Source organism: Herpailurus yagouaroundi, unplaced genomic scaffold (assembly GCF_014898765.1).
Source record: "Herpailurus yagouaroundi ecotype Mexico unplaced genomic scaffold, PumYag 159, whole genome shotgun sequence".
NCBI lineage: Eukaryota > Metazoa > Chordata > Mammalia > Carnivora > Felidae > Herpailurus > Herpailurus yagouaroundi.
In genome coordinates this window covers 25,927,280-25,948,444 of record NW_024412400.1, presented here as the reverse complement: position 1 = coordinate 25,948,444, position 21,165 = coordinate 25,927,280, and the positions used below count along the sequence as shown (strand labels likewise).

Genomic DNA, 21,165 nt, shown 5'->3' with positions numbered 1-21,165 from the left:
AAAATCTGGGAACTAAAACTGTACTTGTACATTCTCAATATTTTGTGTAGGAGCTTTTAATATAAAGCAGATTTCAGGATCAGGTTGGAATGAGAGGAAACATATAGGGTAGGAAAACCAAAAAGTGAAAAGTCAGAAATGCTAAAGTGAAAGTGAAACAGAACATTTGCACAAGAAATACTTAGAGACTGTGAGAATTTATCCACTTACATGGATTCAACCACGACTTTCATAGCAAGGACTCAATTCTGTAATTCTGCCCTTGTCCAGTAACTGAAAGTGTTTATATATATTAGCTGTAACCACTTAAGAATAATAATCCTAAAAATCTCAACAATCAACACTTATCTAGTGCTTACTTTCTGCTAGGACTGCCCCAAGCACTTTACCCTGCAGGGTTAAGGAACCAATGTATTTCCTTATTCTACAGATAGAGAAATCAAGGCACAGAAGGTTTAAGGAACTTATTCAAGATCATGTGGCAGTGGCAGAATCAACATTCAAACACAGGCAGTTGGGCTCCTAACTTCTTACACAGCCTCTATTTGTAATGTTCCATTATGCACGGGAGCTTTAAGCACCATGGTCTGCTTAAAACTAATAATTCTCCTTCAAAACATTCTGTGGCCTGACTTCACTTTTCTTACCAAATTTTAATCAAAATTTTTAGTAATTTTTTTCCCTTTCTCTTTTATCTGTACTATCAGACTGAAACTCCCATGTATAGTAGTCAGCTATTAACTTCCAATGCTGTTTGTGGTCCACAGAGTTCAGCTGAACTTACCTAGGACTTTATCAGATCCAATCTTGTCCTACCCTTTCATAAATAAGTTATAAGGCCTGGCTGTTCTCAAAACTGCACACAAGGAACCTCAGCCTTGGGATATGGTTCTGTAGGGTGCTGGTGGATATCTGTAGCTGCTTCAAATAAAACTCTAGCTTACTCTGGTACATAAGTGGTACTTTGTATACTTATAGATGTTGGGAACAATCCTTAAATTGTGTTTTATTTACTTTTTTAGTTTTTAAAATTTCATTTTAGGGAGAGACAGAGTGCAATCAGGGAGAGGGAGAAGGAGAGGGAGGGGGAGAGGGGGAGAGGGGGAGAAGAAGAGAGAGGGAGAGAGGGAGGGAGAGAGGGAGAGGGAGAGAATCTTAAGCAGGTTCCACACTCAGTGTGGAGCCTGATGCAGGGCTCAATCCCATGACCTGGGCTGAAATCAGAGTCAGATGCTCAACCGACCAAGCCACCCAGGTGCCCTGATTATGTTTTATTTTTAAATTCACTACTATCCTCCAACCTTATCCTCTCATCCTCAAATCACGTTAGAGATCCAACCGGTTTACCTGCTAGCAGATCAAACCTGGAAGACAATTTCACATTCATTAGCTACCCTGCTCAATCCCTGTAGTGACTGTGACCACCACCAATCATCTCCACTCTACCTCTATAACCTGATATTCAAAAGCCACTAACCTATAGCTGGAACCACAATAGTTAATTTCTATTAACAGAATGAGTAATGGCACATTGTCATCTTTCACCTTTGTTCCCTTTGCCCAGAATGTCTTTCCCCTACCCAAATCCCTTCCAGTCTTCACAGCCCAAGTTCTATCTCCTTTACCAAGGCTTCAAGACCATGTGAGTACACTCAAATCACTCTGTGTTCCCTATTATGACATTGTCATCTGTACCACACAGCTGACATTTTGGTTATTGTTCAATTTTGGGTTTATGTCATGGCTTCATTATTAAGTAATAAATATCTAGAGAAAATAAGTTGTCTAATTTTATGCCCATATAGCACTTGACTCAAAGTTATATACCTCATAGGCACCAGAGAGGTTTAAATAAATTAAAATATTAATGAAGAAAATCTGCCATGAATCATGATATTCTAATGTATTATAGGTTGTAGAAGATTTCTATAATTGACTTTGGGGTCCTAGAACAAAGCACATTCTAGAACTGCCTCTAAGAGATGGCTATCCAAATTCCTGGGTACAGACAACTCTTCATAAATGAATTAAAACCCAGTTCTAAGACGTATGCTATCGCTCTTTCCCAAGAAATATTATGAAAACCTCTATGGAAACTTAAAGTTTCAGATTATGACATGAAAAACCATTAGCATTTAGCAGACTAATATAACTTGAAATAAAAAGTGTTTCAACTAAGTACATTATTGTCTTGTTCTCTAATTGCCCTTAATAGTTACTATTTATTTAATACAGGTATTAGATATTACTGGGTGCAAGTGACAGAAATCTAAATTAAACTAGTTTAGGCAAAATGGACTTATTAAAAAGAGTGAAATGCCTCATGGAATTGGGTATCAAACAAACAAAATTTACGTAAGGAAGGGGCATGGCTAGACCATAAGAACTAAAATCAAGCACTTTACACATTCAGGACCACTTTTTGTCTCTGTTTTTCCATGTATCGGCTTTTTTTTCCCCCCCTTCACCAACAACACTTTTCCTCATAGTTAAAAAAAAAAAACAAAAAACATCCATACAGATCCTGAGATTTACTCTTAGAAGTTCAGTAGTCCAAAGAGAAGTCTTTTAATTCCAAATCCTAAAATAGTATTCTGATTGACTCTATTTTGGTTAGATCCTACTCATGTATCAACCAAGTGAGAATAGGTAAAGAAGTTATATTTTATGTACAAAATACAATATCAACACACTGATCACAGTAACTATGTGGAATGGGGAGAATTTCTCAGAAAATGAGGGCAACCCTACAGATCTTTATTTTGTGGTAGGCACTGCATAAAGCACTTGAAACAGCTGTTTTATTTTGCAAACTTACTGTATAGTTTAACATATTATTTTTAAAGATGAGGAAACTACCTCCAAACTCATGCTTTTCATTAAAATGTTCTATTGACAATTATAATTAACAACTACAACTAAATGTAAGCAGTCCATTCAATCGCTATCTATTCGAAGCTGGACCAGTTGTGGCTTCTCTTGAGAGTCTTTGAAAGCAGCAAAACTGCTCCAAGTAAACTGCTCAGCAATTTGGGCTGGAGGTGGAGTTTCCCCACACCTTAAGGAAGCTGAAATCTAGCTTATTACTTTTAGACACAGGACAGAACTATCACTAACTTATAAATGATGCGTTTCTCTATTCCCTTTCTATAGTCACAGAGAAAGGAAAAGGAATAGCTAAGGAACAATCAGGCAATAAAGAATACTACCTTTCTTTTCATCCCTTTAGAAAAGCTGTATTAGCTAGATTGAGATCAGGATTGTATATATTTAAATACTAGAGACGCTGCATAGGTATATATGTCTAAACTCCTAAGTTTCTGAAAATTTAGCAATTTTACCAGACAATTTACCAATGAACAATGTAATATAATCAGCTATGTTTTAAATAATATAAATGAATCAGTTAATTCTTCTGGTTAAACTAAAAAACAAAAACATTTCATCTCAAATAACATATCTTACACATGGCAAGGGATTCTTCATAAATCCTAATCTCTTCACTACAACAAAGGTAATCCAATCTTTAAGAAACCCAGAACAATACAATGGATGTTTAAGAAATATTTCCTAGCTTGAATTTATCAAACTCATGGTCAAAACTCCTAAGACAGATAAAAATTAAAGTCAAACAGAAGCACAATTCAAAATGTAAAGTAACTACAAGAGTTTAGTTTTTGACAGTAACAATCACTTTGGATGATAGTAGACAAGGAGATTTTACATGACCCCTCAGTTATTTTACAAAGAACACTGTAATCAACATACTCTAGGGAAGCTAGGGAAGGGGAGTAAGAGATAAGGAAGGAGAAAGAGAGGCAGGAAAAGGGAGAAAATTATTCTCTTAGTTCAATTCTGTATTAATGGGATTTTTAAAGCAGCACTATCAGGACACAAAATTAATGTTTACAATTAGTGTTTTAATTGTATTCTATGTAGCTTTCCAAGTACAGAAAAACACTAACTAAAAATGGTTTAAGGGGCATCTGGGTGGCTCAGACAGTTAAGTGTCCAACTCTTGATTTTGGCTTAGGTCATGATCTCACAGATCTCACAGCACAGACCTGCTTGGGATTCTCTCTCCCTGTCTCTGTGCCTCTCCCCAGCTCACACTCTTTCTCTCTCAAAAAAAATAAGCATTTTTAAAAAATGGTTTAAAAATCAGATTTACTCTTATACAGGATAGGGGCAAAACTGGTTGATTTAGCAACTCAAAGACATCATCCAGGTGTAAGAAATTCTACCTTTCTACTTTGCCAACCACAACCACATAACCAATGTATAGGCTCATCCAAGCTAGTTCACCCCAAACAACAGCCAGTAGCAGGGGGAAAAAAGCCATCTCTTCCTCTCTTGTGCTCTTATTTTTTATATTAAAAAAATGTTTTTTTAGTTAACATAATTGTTGGGGCACCTGGGTGGCTCAGTCAGTTAAGCAACCAACTTTGGCTCAGGTCACAATCTCACAGTTTGTGAGTTCGAGCCTCGCATCAGGCTCTGTGCTGACAGCTCAGAGCCTGGAGCCTGCTTCAGATTCTGTGTCTCCTCTCTCTGTCCCTCCCGCCTCTCCCCCCCCCGCCCCCCGTCAAATAAATAAACATTAAAGAAAATGTTTAAATAAACATGAAAAAAACTATATAAAAAAGAGACAATTGTTTTAGATTCACAGCAAAATGAAGGGAAGGTACAGAGATTTCCAATATACTCCCTACTTCCAGGCGTGCACAGCACCCACCATTATCAACGGCCCCTAATAGAGTGATACATTTGTTACAATGTACAGTGTAGGTGATGGACCTACACTGACACATCATAATCATCCAAAGTTTACCTTGGGTTTCACTCCTGATGATGTAAATTCTATGGGTTTGGACAAATGCATGATGACACTTATCTATCATTATATTATCAGAGTATTTTCACTGCCCTAAAAATCCTCTGTGCTCTACCTGTTCATCTCCATCCCCCACCAACCCTTCATGTTTATACTATCTCCATAACTTGATACTCTGCTGTTAGGTGCATACACATTAAAGTTTGTTATTTCTTTCTGAAGAAATGACACTTTTATTATTATTTAACACCCTTCTTTATCCCTGATAACTTTCCTTGCTCTGAAGTCTATTCTGTCTGAAGTATATATAGCTACTCCTGCCTTCTTTTGATAAGTGCTAGCGTATTTTTCATCATCCATTTACTTTTAATCTATAGATTTCTTTTTATTTAAAGTAGGTTTCTCAAAAACAACATATAATTGGGTCTTGTTTTACGATCCACTAATGACAATCTCTGTCTTTTAACTGGTATACTCAGAGCATTAGTGATACAGATGGATTATTATCTATTATTTGCTACATTTTTGTTTGTTTCCCTCATTTTTTGTTCCTGTTTTTATCCTTCACTCTTTTTCTGCATTTTGTGGTTTTAACTGAGCCTGTAGTATGACTCCATTTTCTTTTCTCAGAATATTGGTCATACTTGAAAAATAATTTTTTTAATGGTTGCCCTAGAATTTACAGTAGAAATTCACAACTAATCCAAATCTATTTTCAAATATCACGATACCACTTAATAGGCAATGTCTTATTAACAACACATTAATCCTAATTCTCCTTCCTGTCCCTTGTATCATTGCTGTCATCCATTTCACTTACATAGAAGTATAAACAATGAAAAAAATATATATGTGCGTATACACACACACACGTCGTATATACGTAGGATATATATATATACACATATATAAGCACACATAATACAATGTTACTTTAAACAAGCTTATACATTAGATTAAAAATAAGAAAACTATTTTCATTTTACTTTGACATACTCAATTCTCTTCCTTATGTAAATCTGAGTTTTTGATCTGTATTATTTTCCTTCCATGTAAGAACTTCATTTAACATTTCTTACAAGGCAGGTCTACCAGTAACAAACTTCTTTAATTTTTATTTGCTTAAGAAAATCTTTATTCTCCTTTACCTTTTTATTTCACTTATGTATTCATTCATTCACTCATTCATTTATGAGAGAGAGCTAGTGAGCACAGGGGGAGGGGCAGAGAGAGAGCGAGACCTAGAATCCCAAGCAGGCCCCACGCTGTCAGTGCAGAGCCCGACACAGGGCTCAAACCCACAAACCATGAGATCATGACCTGAGCTAAAATCAAGAGTCAGATGCTTAACTGACTGAGCCACCCAGGCACCATTCTCTTTTACCTTTTTAAATATTTCACTCCACTCTCTTCTTGCTTGTATGGTTTCTGAGAAGTTGAATATAATTCTTATCTTTGCTCTTTTATAGGTACGGTATTTTTTCTCTATCGTTTTCTACAATTTGCAAAATGATACACCTAGCTGTTGTTTGTTGTTGTAGCTGTGTTATTTATATTTATATTGCTTAGTGTTCTCTGAACTTCCTGGATATGTAGCTTAGGGTCTTTAGTTTGGGAAAATTCTCAGTCATGATTGTTTCAAATGTTTATTCTGCTCCTTTTTCTTCCTTTGCCTTTTGGGATTCCTATTACAAGTTGGTTACACCTTTTGTAGTTGTCTCATAGATACTCTGTTATTTTAAGTCTTTATTTTCTTTGCTTTCTCAGTTTATGAGGATTCTATTGTTACGTCTTCTAGATCAGAGATTTTTCTTCAGTTATGTCCAGTCTATTTAAGAAGTTCAACAAAAACTTTTTCCTTTTTTATCTTTTACTGTTTTTGATCTCTAGCATTTCCTTTTGGTTCTTTCTTAGGATTTCCATCTCTCTTCAAACTGTGCTTTTTGCCTTTTATGTATCTTCTAATTTTTCCTTGATAACCAGACATGATGTACTGGGTAAAAGGAACCAGTGTAAATAGGCCTTTCATAATTAATGTGTTGTGAGGTGTGAGGGGAGGGGAAGTGTCCTATGATTAGGTTTTTTATTTAGTGAGCTTATACCTCTGGTCTGTGAACTTCACAAGTGTTTCCCAGCCACCCTCCCCCGCCTCCAGGTGGGACAGAATGGCTAGAGGGGGCTGGAGTTGGGTATTTCCTTTCCTCCAGAGTCAGTCAGCCTCTGGTTAACTAGTCTCCTGCAGAGGGCAGGCCTTGTTAAGAACAGAGTGCTCTGGGGGCACCTGCATGGCTCAGTCAGTTGAGCATCCGACTTCAGCTCAGGTCATGATCTCACAGTTTAAGAGTTCAAGCCCCACATCAGGCTTGTTGCTATCAGCGCAGAGCCCACTTCAGATACTCTGTCCCTCTCTCTTTGCCCCTCCCTGGTTTGCACTCTTTCAAAAATAAATAAAACATTAAAAAATAAAAAAGGACGGAGTGCTCTGTCATATTTCAAAATGCTCCCCACCCCCCCACCCCGGGCCCCTGCTAGAAGCGTGAGGGGTTTTCTCTGATATTTACTGTGAGAACCTCATTCGGCTCCTGGAGGTAAACCTTACAATACTGTGGTGGCCTGTGACTGGATCCCCTGGTGTTTTCAACTCTCAGAATTATCCACACTGAACCTTCAGCAATCTGTCAATTAAAGTTCAGTTTTTCCTTCCCAGCACTGATTCCTGAGCAGTTGCTACTCACGAGTCTGCTCTTCAAGCCTCAGCTTTCTATGTTCGTTTGTGTCTATCCGATCTCAGGGGCAGTGGTTTGCCCTGGGTCACAAGAAGGGCTGTTATGGACCCAAGAAGAGCTGTTAAATTTTCAGTCTGTTCAGCTTTGTACTTGTTAGAACAGAGTGGCGACTTCCAAGTTTCTTACATATGGAACTAGAAACCAGAAGTGTCCTTTATGTCTATTTTTAATCAGTGAGGAAACTGCCCCAAAGGCATCCATGTAACTTTCTCTCGCTTCTCATTGTCCAGTCTTGTGTCACCTGCTATGCCTACATCAACCACTTGATTATGACACCCTGGAGGTAGGAAGGGGATAATTTTCCAGTGACACGGGGGATCAGATGCCCAAACAAAATCAGAGCTCTGCGCATTAGAGGAAAATGGGAAACAAATGGGCACTAACAAAATAGTCAAAGTTTCTGCCACTTTGTGATTTTTATATAGCCTTTGATGTGTGTAAGAAAAGTAGAACAAGAAAGACACCTAGAGAAAATATTCAAATCAATATTGTTACCACTCACTGAAAAGGGTAACAGAAGAAAAAAGGAACCATTAACTTGATTCTTAACTAAATCTGCTGAAATATCCTCCCGTTCCCCCCAAATTGTTGTGAAATAACCCAGACTTAAGTGATATAATTTAGAAAGCAAATATAATAGTTTAATGAGTTGTCATAGTAATATATTAGGGATAGAAATAGCCTTAGAGAGCAAGTTCAATCACCTCATTTTACAAATGAGAAGAACAGGGCTCAGAGAGGCTAAACTACTGAAAGACAGAGTAGAGTCTAGTTTGCCTGATTTACAGATCAAGGTCCTTCTTGCTGTTTACATTCCTGACTCTTCACTTCCTTGGAGTTTAAATAAGTTAACAGCAACAGTGATGTAAGCAATCAGTCATTTTTCATGTGCATGTGTTTATCTCTAAATATCTGAACATATGTTAGATTCTGGAAAATAATGTATTTTTAAAAATCATACCAGTAACAAGGGATTCCTCACCCTTACGTAACTGTAGAAGTATGGTCCCACTCTAGAAAATTTTTCCACAATATGGCAATCTTAATATTCTTTTCTACAGCTCTCTATTTGGGTTAGTTACAAGTAGGTGATACTTACAAAGTCTGGGAAAAAGAGTGAGAGATTTTCATTTCTTAGAAAAGAATCAGAACACAGGTGAACCTACCATAAGACAAATCATTTTAGCATAAAAATATCACATTCTTGTCTACAAGACTATACATGCAACTGAAAGATTTATATATTTAAACCAATTACTAACACTTTCAGTTTATGGCTAGTAAACAAGTAAGATACATCTAAGAAATAGCTTCACTACTCACACTTCTTGATCAAACTTTTTTTTTTTTGATCAAACTATTTAAAAAACTAAATTAGTGCCTTGGAGTGACAGAACATTTCACTCCATTAATAAACAAATACCTGAATGAGGCTACCCAAACATGCCCACACTCAACTTTAAGTATTAATCTACAGCAGTGGTAACATTTTATACAGTAACAACTTGAAGAAAAATAAATCTAGACTGTCACAAATATATGCACATACACTGTCTATAACCATGATATTTAACTGTTAAATTAAGCATATATTCCAACTTAATAAAGGTAATCTGAATATGCAACACTCGTAAATTATACATTTCATAACCTTAAAACTTAATTTAGAGTAGAACTTTAAAATCATGTAAGTTTCAGATTCTACAGCTACTATCAAAGGGGGGGGGAATCTTGAACTTGAAATATACCAGTTATTTATTTGTTTTTTAATTTTTTTTAACTTTTTTTATTATGAAATTTATTGTCAAATTGGTTTCCATACAACACACAGTGCTCATCCCAACAGGTGCCCTCAATACCCATCACCCACCCTCCCCTCCCTCCCACCCCCCCATAAACCCTCAGTTTGTTCTCAGTTTTTAGGAGTCTCTTATGTTTTGGCTCCCTCCCTCTCTAACCATTTTTTTTCTTCCCCTCCCTCATGGTCTTCTGTTAAGTTTCTCAGGATCCACATAGGAGTGAAAACATATGGAGTCTGTCCTTCTCTGTATGACTTATTTCACTTAGCGTTAACACTCTCCAGTTCCATCCATGTTGCTACAAAAGGCCATATTTCATTCTTTCCCATTGCCATGTAGTATTCCACTGTGTATAGAAACCACAATTTCTTTATCCATTCATCAGCTGATGGACATTTAGGCTCTTTCCATAATTTAGCTATTGTTGAGAGTGCTGCAAACTTCTTTTTTTTTTTATTTATTTTTCAATATATGAAATTTATTGTCAAATTGGTTCCCATACAACACCCAGTGCTCATCCCAAAAGGTGCCCTCCTCAATACCCATCACCCACCCTCCCCTCCCTCCCACCCCCCATCAACCCTCAGTTTGTTCTCACTTTTTAAGAGTCTCTTATGCTTTGGCTCTCTCCCACTCTAACCTCTTTTTTTTTTTCCTTCCCCTCCCCCATGGGTTTCTGTTAAGTTTCTCAGGATCCACATAAAAGTGAAAACATATGGTATCTGTCTTTCTCTGTGTGTCTTATTTCACTTAGCATCACACTCTCCAGTTCCATCCATGTTGCTACAAAGGGCCATATTTTGTTCTTTCTCATTGCCATGTAGTTACTCCATTGTGTATATAAACCACAATTTCTTTATCCATTCATCAGTTGATGGACATTTAGGCTCTTTCCATAATTTGGCTATTGTTAAAACTGCTGCTATAAACATTGGGGTACAAGTGCCCCTATGCATCAGTACTCCTGTATCCCTTGGATAAATTCCTAGCAGTGCTATTGCTGGGTCATAGGGTAGGTCTATTTTTATTTTTCTGAGGAACCTCCATACTGTTTTCCAGAGTGGCTGCACCAATTTGCATTCCCACCAACAGTGCAAGAGGGTTCCCGTTTCTCCACATCCTCTCCAGCATCTATAGTCTCCTGATTTGTTCATTTTGGCGACTCTGACTGGCGTGAGAAATATACCAGTTATTTAATGGTGAAAGAGTAAATGTTTTCCTTCTAAGATCAGAAACAAGGCAAGGACGTCTACTCTCGTCATTCCTGTTCATTCTCATACTGGAAGTCCTAAGTCAGTAAGAATAAAAAGAAGCAAAAGGCATATAGATTGGGAAAGAAAACATAAAACTGTCTCTATTTATAAATGACCTATTGTTCATGGAGAAAATCCCAAGAAAATTTATTGTAAAAAATACAAAAATGAGTTTAGAAAAGTTGCTGAATGCAAGGTCAATATACAACAAGCAAATGTATTTCCACATACTAGCAATTAACTGGAAATTAAAAATGTTAAAGACTTTACATTTACAATACAAAAGAATGAAAGAAAGAAGGAAAGAAAGAAAAGCCAGAAAAATGCTTGGGTATAAATCCAATAAAAACTTGCAGGATCCGTATACGTTCACTGTAAGATACTCATTAAAGACTTACAGAAAACCTACATAAAGATAACATGTTCATGAATTAGAAGACTCATTATTGCTAAGATGTCAATTTGATCTATGGATTCAATGTAATCTTACTCAAAATCTCAGCAGGATTCCTTTTAGATATTAATGATCTAAAATTTACATGGAAAGGCAAAGATACTAGAACAGCCAGAGCAATTTTGAGTGAAAAGAACATAGTTGGGGGGTGGGGGTCTTACACAGTGTGATTTCAAGAATTTCTATGAAGGGGCGCCTGGGTGGCTCAGCTGGTTAAGCGTACAACTTCGGCTAAGGTCATGATCTTGTGGTTCAGTTCTTGAGTTCAAGCCCCACATCAGGTTCTGTACTGACAGCTCAGAGCCTGGAGCCTGCTTTGGATTCTATCTCCCTCTCTCTCTGCCTCTCTCCCATTCACGCTCTGTCTTGCTCTCTCTCAAAAATAAAAATAAACAATTTTAAAAAAAGCTCAAAAGCATTAACCATAAAGGAAAATACTGAAAAATTTGACTACATTAAATTAAGACCTCATGTTCAATGACACAAGAGTGAAAAGTCAAGCTGGACTGGGAGAAGACATCTGCAACATACACAGTTCACAAAAGGTTCATATTCTGCATACATAAAGAAATGTAAATTAATAAGCAAAGAAAGAGAACTCAAAAGAAAAATGGGCAAGAGATTTAATAGGCATTTGATAAAAGAGGCTATGTGAATGTCTAATAAACATATAAAAAGGTGTTTGACATTGTCATCAAAAAAACCTCAAACTCTGTACAAATAATGAGACACACTAACTACTACATAACAAATAGAATGGCTACAAAACAAAAAGGATGTAGTCCAAAAATGTGGAGCAAAAAGAAATCTCATACAATTTTCATGGGAGTATAAATTGCTTAATACAGCATTCTCATTTAAGCTGAATGAACGTATGCAGAGCCTATATATCAGAAATTCTGAGTGGGCATATATCCTAGAGAAATGCATGCTCATGTGCAACAGAGGCACGTTTCTGAATAGGTGATTATTCATAATAGGCAAAAAGCTGGAAACAACTATCTATCAACAGCAGAATATGGATAAACTGTGGTGCGTGCATTCAGCGGAATATTATGAATAATCTTAGGTTCATATAACACGGGTAAAGTTTTGAAATAAGATAGTGCCGTGCAGAAGAACCCAGATCCAAAAGAATATATGTTGCAAGATTCATTTAACTTAAAAATATGCAAAATTAAATTGTATTGTTTGGAGAGGAAAGATTAAATGGCAAAATTATAAAAGAAAACAGAGAGAGACTATTATACAAGTCATAGTAATGCCTATATTGCAGGATGGGAATAAATACTTCTGATCATAAAGTGGGCACCAAGACAGCTTTTGTAGCAATAGCAACATTGTCTTTCTTGATCTGGGTAGAGGTTACATTTAATAATTCATTATAGTCTACATTTGTTTTACATATTTTTGAGTATTAAAAGATTTTTAAAAGATTTTTTTAAAGTTTTTTAAAAGATTCAAAGAATCTTTTTTAAAATTTTTAAATTTTTAAAAGATTAAAAGAAAGGAGAAAAAACACTGAACATGAGTGTTCAATCACTTGTCTAAAATATCAATTAAAATATAACTGAACTAAAAGGAAAAGCATATAAAAACCTGGCAGAAGACACAGGACCTAATATGGTATTTCAGCTTAAGAACAACCGTAGCTTTCTTTGTTGGTTGGGCAAGTTTTGTTCTCTTGAACTAATGTTCAAAATGAAAACGAAAAAAAGTCACCTGAAAATTGAAAAAGAAAACTACTCACCCCTTGCACCCATGCCCTTCCCCCAACCACCAATTTGGGTCTACAAAGGAATTAAGAATAAAAACAGAAATTATGTTGACAGAAATTTGTGTAAGGCAATCTTAAAAAACCCAAACAAAAAAATTAATGTAATCTAGCTTCTGTGTAAACAAAACCCAAAACCCTCACTGTACACATTTATCTTCCAAACTAATGATAAAAACTTGACATAAAGCATTTTATAAATCATATTTTTCTCATATGCAGAGATAAATGTATTCTAAAATAACTTTATTATTAATTTATTGAGCTTGCACAAGAGAACATGATTTAAATCACTGTGGTAAGTAATATTCAAATCATTAGTTCTGTATAAAAACTACCAAAGAAAATAATGGTACATTATTAGTTTAAAATATTTATGTTGTTTACCTGTTTTACACAACCAGTAATTATAATAAGATAAGGAAAAACATATCTCAAGATGTGTCACTGTAATTTTATGGAAAATGTTTATTCATTTAGTAATTAATCTATTATTAATTAAATCACTCACTTTCATCCTAGGTAATTTAAGATTATGTAATTAAAATATGTTTTCTTTGTGACTACATGATTTGGGTGGGATGGGACAAGTTGTTTCCTTTCCCAAACCTGACTCTGGCTATTACAGGTACTTTGTTGCTGTTGCTGTTTTCTTGTCAAACATTTATTTATTTATTCCATGAAACACTCAAAGTTTAGGTCAGTGGGAAACAATTTTAATCAAAGAACTGTACAATTTCTTCCCACATATTTTGATTTGTAATAGGAAATGACATTGCAACCCATTTTACTAAAATATTACAAAATATTTACAAGAAAATATTAAAATAGGTCAAACACAAAAGGCAAGACGGGGTAAAATAAACTTTTTTCAGAAATCTCTACTCCAGTGCCAATAGCACACAAGAAGAGAATCAAAACAAATAAGTAACAAAGATCCCCTGACCATGCTGCCAAAGAATTGGAGAAGGGAAACAAACGGGATGAAAATGGTGGTAAGAAGGGAATAGATGTTAACAGCCTGGCTTCAATAACCAATCTATTCTGAATGAAATAACTCTCTCTTATATGCAATAAATTCTGAACAAGGCTAAATTTTAGGATATTTCTTGAAATTTAAAAATACCCTGGCAGCTCTTTCACTAAGTTTAATACGAGCCTCTTTCCCCATGAACCACTCATGCGAATAGAAACCTGTTCTGGCATTAAAAGCTGTCACAGCAGGGGCGCCTGGGTGGCTCGGTGGGTTGAGCATCCGACTTCAGCTCAGGTCATGATCTCACGGTCTGTGGGTTCAAGCCCCGCGTTGGGCTCTGTGCTGACAGCTCAGAGCCTGGAGCCTGTTTGGGATTCTGTGTCTCCCTCACTCTCTGCCCCTCCCCCACTTGTGCTCTGTCTCTCAAAAATAAACATTTTAAAAAATTAAAAAAAAAAAAAAAGCTGTCACAGTAGCCCTTCCATTTCTTTCATGAAAGCTTCATAAACATCATCCTTAGTTTGCCCTGAAATGGGAACAGATGGACCAGATTTGGGGGCTGCTTTGGCAAGAGGCACAGCAGAATCATCCTCTGACTTTCTCTGGGGAGCAGCAGCGGTCCCTTTGTTCTCTTGATGTACACTCATTGCAGTGGGCACAAATCAAGTAATCTCCGCCTAGGGATTGGTGATCCGTGGCTTGGCACTGATGGATGCTGTGGCTTTCTTCTCAATGGTGGCTGCGCTTGTATCATCCGCCTTGGGTTGCTGAATCAAGTTGGGTGGAGCACTTAAAACCCCCGGGTTCAGCAAGGGAGCTGGTGGGAAAAGCCCAGGTGGGGCAGGTCCAAGTACAGGCACCAAAGGTGAGCACATCATGCCAGGACGGGTTGGAGGAATACTTGGAGGTGCAGGGGGAGGTAGCCTTGGTGGGGGTCCCTGAAGAGGAGGGCCAGGAGGCAGACCTGGAAGTGGACCTGAGGGAGGGAGAGCGGGCCAGCCTGGTGGTGGGCCTGGAGGTAAAAGTCGAGGTAAAGGCCCTTGGAGCCCTGGCATTCCAGATGGTCTCAGGAATGGAGGAGCTCCTGGAAGTGGTCCAGGAGGAAGGCGAAGCAGGTGGTCCAGGTGACTGTAAAGGTGGCGCAGGTGGTGGTCCAAGAGGAGGTGGTCCTAGCATGGGAGGTGCCTGTGTCTGAGAAGGAGAAACAGACTGCGTGGGAGCTTGCTGCTATGAAGAGGCGGGAAATGTGCCATCAGAGAGATTCCTCTTTATGCTGTTTTTGTGACTGCTTTTCTGCTTCAGAATCATCAGAATCACCTTCATCATCATCCTCTGAAATTTCTTCTACTGCTCGTCCCTCCTCTGGGACTTCCTGACCTGCCATTTGAAGCATCATGGCTTGAAGAGGAGTCAGCTCCTTCATGTTCTTTTTCTTCCTTGATTTTCCAGGCATATGTGCAAATCTTACACTCAGACCTGACTTTTTTTCTTCATTGTTGTCTCTTTCATTATCATCACAGTGCACAAATTCAGCCCCTTCACTTTCTCCATCTGACCCATCAGTGTCGCTGTCATCAGTACTGTCATCATGCTTATCTTGATCCATGTCCTCAGAATACCATCATCTTCACTGGTGCTGGAAACATCATCATCATGACCCCGTTGAGCAAGTTCAGGACTATATAAAATGTCTTCATCCCACCTATGAGGGGGAAAGATCTAGAGCAAAGCCTACTTTACAGCCATACATTTGCAAGACTTGAGGAGGTGGTGGACCAGGGGGAGGACCAGGAGGTTTTCTGCCAGGGGGCAAAATGTGGAACACCATGTCCAAGAAGAGGAAGTATAGAAACTACCTGCGTAGAAGGTCATAGGCGAGGACTTTTTAAGGATGGAGCGTGGCTGGGCACCAGGAAGTGGAATGTCCTCGATCAGAATGTTGGAAGGAGCATGTGGCATATCTGGCAAGGGAATGCTCTCCACTTCCACATGCTGAGCATTCTTGACAGCATCAAAATATTGGCTAGGTTGAGCCCTCTTCTGTTCATACTCTACTTCTAGCTTTCTCAATTCTTTGTAAATATCCAGATTCTCTTCCACAGAGTTGTAGAATACGTTAAAACGTTTCATGCAGCTTTTTACGCTTATCTTCAGCACCTTCTCATTTAACTGTTTGCTGCACTGGGTTAAGCTCCATTTCATCCAATTTCTCCATGTCCCGAATAATCTGTTTGGGATCCTTCATCCTTAAAACTGTAGCCCGTACCATCATGCACCGTTTTTTGTTCTTCTTTAATTCTCTCTTCTGGGCTTCTTTTTGATTATTACAGGTACCTTGGTTTATGCACAATTACCAATATATCAGCTATTTAGATTTGTTCATATGTGGCACTGCTCTGGCAACATGAAGAGTGAACCCCATGTTATCAAAAAGTATACACGTGGCTTATGAGGCAGCTTTTAACAATGACTGGCAGCTTCCAGCATCTCCTCTTCACCTATGAAGTTCCCATCATTTCCTGTGCTGCTTCTGTGCTGTGTGTTCAGCAATTGTGCAAACTTTACTTTTATTTAATGATGATGATTTGGACGTTAATACAATAATATGAAAGCTGCTTTCTAGTTGGTCAGGGAAACTAACACTAAGAACTTTATTAAATGCCTTCCCTAGAACCAACTTCTATTCCTAAGCATTGGGGGCAAGATGGGATTTAGTCCCCTTGAAAAGAACTCGGTAGAATATCCCATCTCATTGTCTCTTTAAAGTCAATGCTCTGACAGATCATCAAGAGAATACTGCAAATGATAAAGTTATTACAGAAGAGTGCCTTTGTCCACATGCATTTCAAGCACACATTTTTTCCTTTCCTCCCTCCTTCTCTCTTCTTTCCTTCCTTTCTTCACTCCCTCCCTCCCTCCCTTTCTTTCCTTCCTTGCTTGATTCACCCTTCCTATGTCAAAGTGATTTGAGTTGTCTAAGTAATACTGAAGGAGTTGTAAGGCAAAACGACCATGGAAAGAAGCCAGTTTAACTCACTTTGCACTTGGGCAACTAATAGCTGACTGTTCCTACCCACCAAAACCCAAAAACATTCCATACACAAACACAAGCAAGAATACCCACACACAACATAGCCAAACACCTTTAGATCATAAACTTGTCAAAGTCAGGGACTATGTCTTATTTTTATTCATTCCCTTCTGACACTTTTTAAATGGCTATTATTCACCATAGACTAAGTATAAATACAGGGAACAATTCAAACCAGGTCCCTATATCCAGAGAGTTAAAGGTACTGAACAAGACACAAGTCAGTTAACATGAGTGCTACAAACAAGAAGTTCAGAGTGCTGTGGATATCTATTAGGCTGCCATAATACATCCTGGAAGACCAAGAAAGGTGTTCCAGAAAAAGAGATATATATGTAAGTCTTAATACTGGTTCTCCATTGCTGCATAACAAATTACCACAAACTTAGGAGCTTAAGACAGCAGTCATTTATTAATTCATAGTTCTGTAGGGCAGAAGTCCAGGCATGGTATGCTGGGTTCTCTGCTCAGGGACGCTCTTAGAGCTGAAATCAAAGTGTCAGTGAGCAATGTTCTCACCAGGAGACCTAAGGAAGAATCCACCTCTAGGTTCATTTAGGTAAAAATTGAGTTCACTGTGGTTGTTGGACTGAGGTTCCAGTTTTCTCCCTGTCAGCCAGAAGTTGTCCTCTGTCTGTTCCTATAGACTGCCCAATCCTTACCATGAGGCTCCCCTCCATGTTCAAAGTCAGCAACACAGAACCTGCCTCACATCAAATCCCTTACTGTCTTTGTTTCTGACTCTAGATACACACTTAATTTTTTTTTAATATTTATTTTTGAAAGAGACAGAGTGTGAGCGGCAGAAGAGAGAGGCAGAGAGAGAAAGGGAGACTTAGAATCCAAAGCAGGCTCCAGGCTCTGAGCTGTCAGCACAGAACCCGATGCAGGACTTGAACCCATGAACTGTGAGATCATGACGTGGACCAAAGTCGGCTACTTAACCGACTGAGCCACCCAGGCGCCCCTAGGTCCACATTTAAAGGGTTCATGTAATTAGGTCAGGTCTACTCAGCTAATCTCACCTTCCTAGTCAACTGTGCCAAACGTTATAAAGTAATCACAAGAGTGCTATCCTATCATATTTACAGTACAGAAAATTATACAGGATATGTACATGGAGGGGGAGTAAGATTCTTGTGGGCCATCTTAGGAATTCTGCCTACTATCAGGGGTAACCTAAAGAACAAAGAGAAAATGAAGATGAAGCAAAGATTGAATTGGAGACAACATGGGCACAAGCGATATCCTGAGTCAGGAAAGAGCAGGGAAGAATAGGGGGAAAAAGTATGTATGACTGGACTTGTCTCCCCAGTACCCAGCATAGTAACTGGCACATAATTTTTCAAGGGAATGGACCAACATACCAAGTTATACCAAATTAAGCTAGCAGGTATTTACTAAGACTTTACATACTTAATAGCTATAGGACAAAAGCTAAGAAACTTATTGTAATGTGAAACCACTAGGCAGAATTGAGGGGTGACAAACCAGTGGAGACAACATGGACAGAAAACAAACTGGACATTAAGAAAACTAGGCTCTTATGCTATCTCTGCTAAATATAAGTGACTAAATCAAATAAACTCCAAGACTTTAGTTTTGTCTCATCTTTAATAGAGATGATATAACCACTTAATTTCTAAGATCCCTTTCCAGTGCTACCTATCCTACAAAATGGAAGGCATGGTTCTTGCCCTCAAGCATATCCTATTTAGGAAGTTTAGAATGTAAGTATTAATTCATGTTGTAACCCACACATTGCTCTATTAGTAGTAATATTAAAAAGACAATAGGAAGAATCCTATTTTAAACACTGAATTTACCCTCTTCTATAAATTTAGCAGTAAACAGATATTCCTATGCTAAGATTTACTTGCTCTTCCCAGTAAAAAAAATAAAATACCAAAATTACATATCTTTATTTTATTATTTTTTTTAGGTAGGCTCCATGCCCAATGTGGGGCTTTAACTCACAACCATGAGATCAAGAGTCACATGCTCTATCAAGTGAGCCAGCCAGGTGCTCCCAAAATTACATATCAATACCAGGTCCTATTAGAATAAGGCAAAGTAAGGTAATGCCACAGTTTGGGGAGAATAGGGACTAGAATTCTCAGGACAGAGTAACAGAGAGGGGATGGTACAGCTAGAAAATGCCAGAGATCTTCAGATTATGCACTTGTATACTCAACTAAGTACTGAGCAGCACAAGTGTATAAAAATACTACCCAAGTCTGGTGAAAAGAAGCATCTAAAGCAATTAAAGTAGTGCTTCTCAACCGTTTTCTCCTTATGATCCTAATCCAGGAGGTTTTTGATACTTTATTTTTCCTAACTGCCCTCATGAAATTTTACTACTACTGTGTCTCTATCTAATTTCTACAGTTTAATCCTTTGGAAGGCCATAATCATTGTAATATGCAAGATTCTCTCTCTCTCTCTCATACACACACACACACACACACACACACACACACACACACACACACACAGCAAAAAAATAAATTTTGCCAAGTTGGAGGTGATAGCATCACCAGTGAGGATACATGGATTTTGAAGGAATAGTGCCTGGATTGCATACAGGGAAGTAATCTGTTCCCGCCAGCCAGGGTGAAAAACTTGTGTTTCCTGGAGCACTGGAGAGAGTACTCAAAAAGAAACTTACCTCAGCAGTACTGGATATTTAACATATTTTGAATTAAATACCATTTATAGTAAGAACAAAATTTATAAAATATAAATTTAACAAAGTATGTAAAAAGGCCATCCACAGTGAAATTACAAAATCTGCTGAGAGAAGTTAAAAATGACCTAAATAAATGGAGAGCTGGGTGAGAAGACTCAATATTGTTAAGATGTTAATTTTTGCCAACTTCACCTACAGATCAACATAATCCAATTTTCTCCCCAGAGACTGACAAGCTGATTCTAAAATATATATAAAAACACTGAGTACTCACACAATTTTGAAAAAGAAAAAAGTTGATGATTTCAAGACTTATTATAAAACGCTACCATATCACAACAGTATGGCACTGGCATTAACAACTGACTTAATAAAGACACAAAGACAATTCAGTGAAATAGTCTTGTTTTTCCACAAGTATCTAAGAACTGAATATATCTACATATTAAAAGTGAACTTTGGCATATACCTTGCATAATATGCAAATATTAACTCAAAATAGTCTGTAGATCTAAATGTAAAATACAAAACTTCTGGGAGATACAAAGAAAATCTATGTGATGCGGAGATAGAGATCTTTTTAGATACAACACCAAAACCACAATCCATAACAGAATAAATTGATAAACTGGACATCAACAAAATTTAAAACTTCTGCTCTTCAAATACATTCTTAAGAGAATGAAAACACAACCACAGATTGAGTACTTGTATCCAGAACATACAAAGAACTCTCAAAACTCGAGAGCAAGAAAACAATCCAATTAAGGGGGAAAAAAAAAACAAAGAAACTAGCAAAAACATTTGAAAGACACTTCACCAAAGAGGATATACAGATTGCCAAGAGGCACATGAAAAGATGTTCAATATCATTAGTCATCACAGAAATGTAAATTAAAACTACAATGAGATACACTGTGGGATGGATACACATCTATTAGAATTTTTAAGATTAGAAAAGACTGACCTTACCAAATATTGGTGAGAATGTGGAAAAACTGGCATTCTCATGTCTTGGTGGTGGGAATGTATAATGATACAACCAATTTGGAAACAGCTGGCAATTTCTTAAAAAGTTAAACATATAGATACCTACCATATGGTCTGACCTTTCCACCACTAGACATTTACCCAAGAGAAAGGAAAGCCTATATTCATACAAAGACTTGTACAGAAAGGTTCATCATAGCTTTACTCGTAATAGATGAAAATGGGAAACAACTCAAATGTCCATCGATAGTTAAGTGGATAAACAAATTATGTTTATAGTTACAATGGAATACTACTCAGCAACAGAAAAGAACTGTTAATACCATGCCACAACATGTGAGATTCAAAATAATTATGCTGAGTGAAAAAATGCCAGACAAAAGGAAGACATATTGTATAATCCCATTTATATAAAGCTCTAGAAAATACAAATTAATCTGTAGTGATACAAAGCATATCAGAGGTTATGGAGAGGCAAATGGAATCTTTTGGAAGTGATGGAAGCATTAGCTACCTTGA

At 37.5% G+C, this 21,165-nt stretch overlaps 1 protein-coding gene and 1 pseudogene across 8 annotated transcripts in view; both read right to left on the bottom strand.

Annotated features, from left to right (window-relative positions):
- ANKRD28 (ankyrin repeat domain 28) overlaps window positions 1–21,165 on the bottom strand; it is a 200,057-nt gene that overhangs the window by 93,260 nt on the left and 85,632 nt on the right. The window contains exon 3 of one of the 8 annotated variants that reach the window (XM_040480131.1): window positions 8,720–8,782. The exons of the other annotated variants lie outside the window; for them this stretch is intronic. Within the exon in view, the coding sequence (XP_040336065.1) occupies window positions 8,720–8,782 (63 nt within the window). The remainder of the gene's footprint in view (window positions 1–8,719; window positions 8,783–21,165) is intronic. 8 annotated transcript variants of the gene reach the window in all.
- LOC121033642 (WW domain-binding protein 11-like) lies at window positions 13,870–16,223 on the bottom strand (annotated as a pseudogene).